Source organism: Hyla sarda, chromosome 12 (assembly GCF_029499605.1).
Source record: "Hyla sarda isolate aHylSar1 chromosome 12, aHylSar1.hap1, whole genome shotgun sequence".
NCBI classification, from domain to species: Eukaryota; Metazoa; Chordata; class Amphibia; order Anura; family Hylidae; genus Hyla; species Hyla sarda.
The window spans coordinates 22819398-22828060 of record NC_079200.1 but is presented as its reverse complement, the minus strand read 5'-3'; the positions used below and the strand labels follow the sequence as shown (position 1 = coordinate 22828060).

At 42.6% G+C, this 8663-nt stretch overlaps 1 protein-coding gene across 1 annotated transcript; it reads left to right on the top strand.

The window, feature by feature from the left end:
* The first annotated feature begins 929 nt into the window (after window positions 1-929).
* LOC130297024 (keratin, type I cuticular Ha6-like) lies at window positions 930-4594 on the top strand. The gene is made up of 8 exons (XM_056549176.1): window positions 930-1115; window positions 1664-1746; window positions 1864-2020; window positions 2163-2324; window positions 2534-2659; window positions 2788-3008; window positions 3640-3674; window positions 4389-4594. The coding sequence occupies exons 1-8, from the start codon at window positions 945-947 to the stop codon at window positions 4448-4450; spliced, it is 1017 nt and encodes a 338-aa protein (XP_056405151.1). The 5' UTR covers window positions 930-944; the 3' UTR covers window positions 4451-4594.
* The last annotated feature ends 4069 nt before the right edge of the window (window positions 4595-8663 follow it).

Genomic DNA, 8663 nt, shown 5'->3' with positions numbered 1-8663 from the left:
GTGTGGCCGTGACATCACGAGCCTCTGGCGCTGCACCCGATGCTCTAAACAAATGCTGGTGCAGCAGTGAGATCACGGGGGTCCCCAGCGGCAGAACCCCTGCGATCAGACATCTTAACCCCTATCATTTGGATAGGAGATAAGATGTCTAATGAGTAACCCTTTAATGTTTTTTTTTTCATACATTTTAATTTTCCAAGCAATCCTATTCTCAATATACAGTACATCAATAGCCATGAGCGCTCTTTCATGTGCCCATAATGCTGGCTTCCAAACCTTTCAATGTAGCTGGATAGGTGTGGTGAATATAACGCTGTTGAACAGCGCTGCAATAAACATGTCATAGTTTCCACCTTCCCTATGATCTTTCTCAAGCAATCACACAAATGTCTTTAATATAAATCTCATTAATGGTCAAATGAAATGAAACACAATGCTTGTAAATCATTTTGCTTTTTGCAACACCCCCTCTGCTGTCTTTTATAAAATGGGCACTTACACTTGGATTTTTAAAGAAGAAGCAGACTAAGTTTTGCAGAACTCTCAACATGAGCCATTGTATCAAGTCAAGTCATTCTACAGCTGGTTCCATCAAGGGGACCGGCCATAGGATCACCAGCCATATCTCAACTCTCCACCACAAGGTGCATCATGGAGATTCACATAAAATCTCCCAACATGGATCATCCCATGGATCTCATCATGGAGGATTTCATAAAGTACATCATGGAAGCTCCAGCCTATCCCATCATGGTGGTCATTACAGGACCCCAAGTGTCCATGGAGGATGTGGAGGAAAAGGAATCTCTATTTCCAAACATACTTCTTTAGGTCATGGGTATGGATTTGGAGGTGTCCAGGGTCACAACAGTCACTTTGGTGGTTTTGGAGGCCACAGCATTTGGAAGGGTGATGGTCTCTTCAATGTCAATGAGAAAGAAACCATGAAACATCTAAATGATCGACTGGCTTCCTACCTTGAGAAGGTTCGATCTTTGGAACAAGAAAATGCCCAACTTGAGAGGAATATAAGAGAGTGGTATGACAGGAACCAACCCAGCAGCCTTCCTGATTTCAGCAGCTACTTTAGAACTATCCAGGACCTTCAAAGCCAGGTGAGGATGTTAAGACATTTTACATGTATATGCGGAATTTTTCAGAATATGGAATTTAATCACAAGTATTAATTCAACATATATTTTAAATCCAAATAATATTTTTCCCACCAAAAAGTATCTTCAGAAACCACTAGTAGAGTACTCCTAGTGTAGTACTGTGGGTTGTGAATGGGTCTGGATAAGGCAATTTCACAATGTCCACTCTCCTTTGCTAGAAACAGGGAAAACTCCTGTGTAGACTTTAATACATTGAGTAGCAGCTGTCTTCCCTTTGTCCTAGGTGTTCACTTCATGGATACCAATCTCCAAATGACATATGCAGTATAAATGCTATTTTTTCTTAATACATACCAAAAAAGTTGTAAGTCCATGCAACGTGAGACTGACATGGTACTTGACTAAGGTGGAGAGGTAAATTGAGGGAGCAAATAATTGTCAGTAGGTTGACTCTTTGCATTACCTTACAGCTCCACAATTACAATACTGTAAATTCCATGATGGCCTCCTCTGGATTATTCAACACAATTTTCTTCTATTTCATTTAGATATCTTCTACCACTATGGAAAATGCCAGAATTGTGCTGCAAATCGACAATGCCAGACTGGCTGCTGATGACTTCAAGAATAAGTAGGTTATATCCATATTAAAGACTATTTTAGATCCAGAATTATCACTTATAGACTCAATTGCTGCTAACACTGTTGCTGTCCATATCCTTAATCTGGTGCTTGTCCTTCTTTTTAGATATGAGATGGAGCTTAGACTTAGAAACAACGTTGAGTCTGATGTTAATGGCTTGCGTCGTGTCCTAGAAGAGCTAAATCGGGAGGTATGTGACTTGGAGAGTCAAGTCCAAAACCTTCAAGGGGAGCTTCTACAGATGAAGAGGAGCCACGAGGAGGTGATCATTTTGAATTATTAATATGATATTATCAATGTCTGTACAGAATGTTTGTAACGCAACAGTATAGCAAAAGAAAATCCAATTCAACTGGAAATATACATATGGATTTTTAGACCAACCATTATCTGTTTGATTTTAGGAAGTAAACTCTCTGCGCGCTCAGTTGGGAGCCAGAGTCAATGTGGAATTGGATGCAGCCCCATCAATGGATCTGAACAGAGTATTGTCTGAGATCCGTGAACAATATGAAAACCTCATGGAAAGGAACATGAGAGAAGTTGAGAGCATGTTCCTCCAAAGGGTATGTTTTTCTTACTTTACCTTCCTGAATTTAGCAAGCAACAACAACAGATTGAGAAACTAGAACTTTTTTGTACCTGTGAAGAAAAAACACTTTTGCTATCTACCATGTCAAAGCAAAAATAAAATAATATATATTATTGACCATCTAAACGAATTGGACAAAATAAAGTCTTCATAGGGCATTTCATTATTATTATTATTTACCAGAGCGAAGAGCTGAACCGTCAGATGGCATCTGGTTCTGAACAATTGCAATCTGTCCAAACTGAGGTCATTGAACTAAGACGCAGCGTCCAGACTCTTGAGATTGAACTACAAAGCCAACAAAGCATGGTGAGTATAGCCTCATTACCAAAATATATCTATAGATTTAGGTATAAATGAGTATAGATTTTGGTACTAAATTACAGTCGGATTAGTCGGAATACAACCCATGCCTCATTTCTGTTTTCATGCTGCAGAAATCCGCTTTGGAAGGCACATTGGCCGAGACAGAGGCCACTTTTGGCTCCCAACTTGCCCAGTTGCAATGTCTGATCAACAATGTTGAGTCTGAGTTGTCACAGATCCGTGCAGACCTAGAACGCCAGAACCATGAATATAAGATCCTAATGGACCAGAAAACACATCTGGAAATGGAGATCGCCACATACAAGCGCCTGATTGATGGTCACGACATCCAGTAAGTGATAATGGTTTTATTTTTACAAAATATGTTCTAAAACCTAAAGATTTCCCGCCATTAGAAAAAAAAACTGTTGACATGAGTGTTTAGACCCCCATCAATCACTAGAACAAGCCAGTAAAATGTGTGGTTATGTGCCTAAATCCTCTTTCCGTTGCCTTTTCCGTCTCGCTGCATGAGACAAGCTCCATAGACTTGCAATAGAGCCTGTCTCCTGCAGTGGGACGCAAAACACAGTGAACTAGGAAATTATCCACCCCAACATACCCCCAATTCGAGGAGGAGCGAATTATCACCCTTCAAAATAACACCAACTGGCCCAACACTAACAGTTTTTGCTTTTAAAGCTAGGGAATGAAACACATTGCCGCTAGCTTATCCACCACCAATCATTTTTGAGATTGGTGGTGGAGTCTGGACTCTTGGACCCTGACTAATCAAAACTTTTGTCAACAGATTTTACTAATGACAGAGAAACTGAAATTAAATTTGGGAAATCTTTAAATAGATTTATAAACATTTGATGTACTTAACATTTATTCCAAAATAATATGCAATTATGTAACTGATGAAGTTGCTTCTTGAATGTAGAAATCTATCAGAATTTTCACTTAATTTTGTTTTCCAGTGTTTCTGGACACCACCTTTCAAGCACCAAAGAGGGTAAGTTAAAAAAACAAACAAAAAAACAAACAAGAAAAAACAAACAAACACACACACACACACACACACACAATAGAATGCTATTTGGGGACAGAACTGGAGCTTATAACTTCTTAAAGGGACATTCCATCTAAAGTTTCTTAAATTAGGCCGGTATACATGTACAGAGAAACATGGGGGATTGGATTAAAGGTCACAATATACATTGTACGGAGGATGGCTTCTGGCCACATTTACCATGTAGTTTGGTCACTGTGGCTCTCTAAATCTAATTTGTACTGGGTAGGCCATCATTTATTTCAGCCTAGAAAATCCCTTTTGTTATTTTATAATTGTTTCTATAGGAGCCATCATGTCCCCTAGTCATAATGTTTCAAAGAGTGAATACCTTCTAAGCACGGCATCTGATGGAGCATGATGTCCATACCAACCTATTGGTTTAAAGGTTTTCTAAAAACTGAAATCTATAATCTTATTGGTTGCTCAAGTGTTTCAGAGGACACTCAACTACTCAACTCCCAACAGGAACGTATTATGAAGCTTCAGGGCCCAAAAGCAAATTTGTTAAGGGGAACCAACTTACCATGTTTTACAATAAATACTTTTGTCTTTTTACATACCAGAGAAACCTATGTGCCCCTTTAAGGTTACTGGGCTTTCATAAACAAGTAAACAAATATTAAACTTCTTTCCTCTTTTTTCCATCTTCTGAAGTGTCCCACCATTCTGTGAAGATCATCCACACTCCCGAACACGTCCACCACACCAAATGTTAATTGTCCGGAGGACATCTTCTACTACTAAGCCGCGGATTCCTGACATGATAAATGCTTATGACATGATATTGACATGCTCATTGTGGAATTCTTTGCTTCTTCTTCTAAGCATTCTTATGGGTTCTTTACTTTAATAAAAACATATTCTTGTGCAAACTTAAATTTTGTGGTCAATTACTATGAGGACATTACTATTGTCGGGTTGCAGCTACCTATGCACGTTTTTTACATCATTGTACTCATGATCCTACTGTATGCTCATATGCAACAAATAAGAAAAAAAGGATCGATCCAGGCAAAACTGATATGGATGATCTAAGGGGCAGTGTTTCAGAAAAGAGGATGGAAAAGTTCCCCCTTGTCCCCCTTCAACCTCATTCTCCTTAAAGGGGTATTCCGCTGCTTAGCGTTTGGAACAAACTGTTCCGAACGCTGGAGCCGGGAGCTCGTGATGTTATAGCCCCACCCCCTCATGATGTCACGCCCCGCTCCCTCAATGCAAGTCTATGGGACGGGGCGTGATGGCTGTCACGCCCCCTCTCATAGACTTGCATTGAGGGGGCTGGCCGTGACATCATGAGGGGCTTGACTATGACATCACAAGCTGCGACGCCGGCTTCAGCTTTCGCAACAGTTTGTACCAAACGCTGAGCAACGGAGTACTCCTTTAACTTGCTGTAAAGTTCCCAATGTGCCTTAGAAAAAAGTTGACTGAACCCACTACTCTCTAATGTGTATGGGGCCTTCCAGTCCTGACTCTACTACTGACAGGTGATGTTGGATATCAATAGCGTAATCTTTTTTGTTTTCATTGAGATAGGCATTGTCAGAGGATTCTGGCAGTAGCTTAAGCTAAGTTCACTTTGCCTGTCGGGCTCCGCTATGTGGAGCTCCATTGGCAATTCTGTTGATTTTGGCAAAGAAAAAAATTGTACATGCACTATATTTTTCCTCGGGTAAACCACCGACAGACCGATCTCCGACGGACCACATTCAAGTCAATAGGATCCGTCTGGACCTGGTGATGACCTGTTGAAGTCAGTTGTGCTCCGACCTGTTTTTGAGGCCATTCAGCGGGAGAAAAAAAATTGCTGAATGGGCCCTTTATGGGACAGAGCGCAACGGCAATGTAAACTTAGCTGTACTCCTTCTCTTTTTACATTCATAACACATAAACACAGACAAGCTGAGCAGTCATGTGTATGGTGAGACCTGGAAAGATAGCTGCTGGCTAAAAGCTATCACAAGTAAATTATTGTATATTTGTCGTTTTTTGGCCACAAATCTTCCAGTATAATAGGGAATGTGCAGCTAATGAATGACCTCTGCATGGTCTTCAAGCCTTGTAATAGACTCTTTAAATGAGCATTTACACCTTGTATCAGCACACTTCATAGGACCCTAAGGGTAAATTTTGACAATTGACTGACAACAAGTGGCTGAAGCAGGAGTTTCCTCTTCTGGACACAAATATTGTTAGCTCAACCCCATTGGCTAAGACATTCCCATCAGTCAATCACCAGCCTACGATGGTACAGATTAGCAAGAAGGACATTGCATTCTGAAGGATGCTGAAAATTGGTGCACAAGTAGGGCAACAAAACTTCATGTTTAGTTTTATCATTCTTTTCACTTCCTTTAATGGCCCACATTTGTTAAACATTGTGTATTTTGAAATGGAATTGTAGAGGTCTGATGCATTTGGAATTGTCTATTTGTTTACACTTGCACCTATACTTGTACATCACAAATGTGCGCCATTTTAATGTGCACAGGTCTCGGGTTTTCCCAGTTTGCAGTGCGCCGAGACATTACATCACTAGTCAGGTGGGCAAAGGGAGCCAGTCCTGCTTCAATGGGTGAGGCTACCGCTGGGTGGGAGAGAGATCCTTTTACAACAGCTGTAGGTACACTGGTCTTTTGAATGGAATGCAACTCCTTTGTGTTTCAATGGTGGGGTGGCTGATGTGTGGGAGGGGGAAAGTGAGTTCACACTTACAAACAGGGAACTATGGGATGTTTAGTTTAAGAGACCAAACTCCAACAGGAAATACAAGTTCACAAAAATATAGCCACAGTGTTATGGTAATCTCACAACATAGCCATTTAGCCCCAAGACAAGCGCAGATCCTTCCTAAGCATGTCCATTACTGTCTGCCAGGTACCTACTAAAATCATCTTATGGTGGATAACTCCTTTAACCCCTTCCCGCTATTGGACGTATGCATACGTCCAGGCGAATTACACGTTCGCGCAAATGGACGTATGCATACGTCCAAGCGATCTCCTGCTCTGCCGCGGGCAGTGCAGGAGATCGCGGGTGGGACTCAGCTGTCAATCACAGCCAGAGTCCCACCGCAGCTGCCGGGGCCGCGATCGCGCCGGTCCCGGCAGCATTAACCCCATAGATGCCGTGATCAGTCTGATCATGGCATCTATGGTGTTTGCAGGGGGAGCGCTCTCCCCCTGCCCATCAACGGCGGCGCCGCGATAAAATAAGGGGGATCGGGGGTGTCCAAGACACCCTCGATCCCCCTTGAAGAGATAGGAGTGAGGTGGCAGGGTTGCCACCCCTCCTATCCCTTGCTAAATCTTGCAAAACTACAACTCCCAGCATTCAGGAACAGCAAATGGCTGTCTCGGCATGCTGGGAGTTGTACTTGCGTGCCTCCAGCTGTTGCATAATTACATCTCCCAGCATTCCCTTTGGCAATCAGTACATGCTGAGAGTTGTAGTTCTGCAACAGCTGGAGGCACACTGGTTGGGAAATACCGAGTTAGGTAATAGAACCTATTACCTAACTCAGTATTTTCCAACCAGTGTGCCTCCAGCTGTTGCAAAATTACAACTCCCAGCATGCTCGTTCTGTCAGTGCATGCTGGGAGTTGTAGTTTTGCCCCCCCCCCCCCCTCCCCATGTGAATGTACAGGTTACATTCACACTGGCGGCGGATTACAGTGAATTCCCTGCTTCAGGTTTGAGCTGCAGCAGCCGCAGCTCAAACTCCTAGCGGGAGACTCAGTGTAATCCGCCGTCAGTGTGAATGTAACCTAAAAACACTACACTAACATAAAATAAAGAGTAAAACACTACATATATACACGTACACTGCCCCCCCCCCACCACCACCCCTTCCCCCCCAATAAAAATGAAAAACGTATCCTACAGCAGTGTTTCCAAAACGGAGCCTCCAGCTGTTGCAAAACAAAAACTCCCAGCATTTCCGGACAGCCATTGACTGTCCAAGCATGCTGGGAGTTTAGCAACAGCTGGAGGCACCCTGTTTGAGAATCACTGGTGTAAAATACCCCTATGTCCACCCCTATGCAAATCCCTAATTTAGGCCTCAAATGCGCATGGCGCTCTCACTTTGGAGCCCTGTCGTATTTCAAGGCAACAGTTTAGGGCCACATATGGGGTATCGCCATACTCGGGAGAAATTGCCTAACAAATTTTGGGGGTCTTTTTCTCCTTTTACCCCTTATGAAAAGGTAAAGTTGGGGTCTACACCAGCATGTTAGTGTAAAAAAAAATCATTTTGTACACTAACATACTGGTGTTGCCCCATACTTTAAAATTTCACAAGCGGTAAAAGAAAAAAAGCCTCCAAAATTTGTAAAGCAATTTCTCCTGAGGACGGAGATACCCCTTATGTGGACGCAAAGTGTTCTGGGGACGCACAACAAGGCTCAGAAGGGAGAGTGCACCATGTAAATTTGAGGTCTAAATTGGTGATTTGCACAGGGGTGGCTGATTTTACAGCGGTTCTGACATAAGTGCAAAACAATAAATACCCACATGTGACCCCATTTTGGAAACTACACCCCTCACGGAATGTAACAAGGGGTATAGTGAGCATTTAAGCCCCACAGGTGTCTGACAGATCTTTGAAACAGGGGTCTGTGAAAATGAAAAATAAAATTTTTAATTTGCACAGCCCACTGTTCCAAAGATCCGTCAAATGCCAGTGGGGTGTAAATTCTCCCTGCACCCCTTATTACCTTCCGTGAGGGGTGTAGTTTTAAAAATGGGGTCACATGTGGGGGGTCCACTGTTCTGGCACCACGGGGGGCTTTGGAAATGCACATGGCCAAATTCTCTCTCCAAAAGCTCAATGATGCTCCTTCTCTTCTGAGCATGGTAGTTCGCCCCCAGTGCACTTCACGTCCACTTATTGGGTATTTCCATACTCAGAAGAGATGGGGTTACAAA

Bases quoted from the DNA above. Each gene is read 5' to 3' on its own strand.
- LOC130297024 (XM_056549176.1), top strand. From the start codon at position 945: ATGAAACATCTAAATGATCGACTGGCTTCCTACCTTGAGAAGGTTCGA. The intron at 2,021-2,162 runs GTGATCATTTTG...GTTTGATTTTAG, and splicing joins TGAAGAGGAGCCACGAGGAG to GAAGTAAACTCTCTGCGCGC. The intron at 3,009-3,639 runs GTAAGTGATAAT...TTTGTTTTCCAG, and splicing joins ATTGATGGTCACGACATCCA to TGTTTCTGGACACCACCTTT.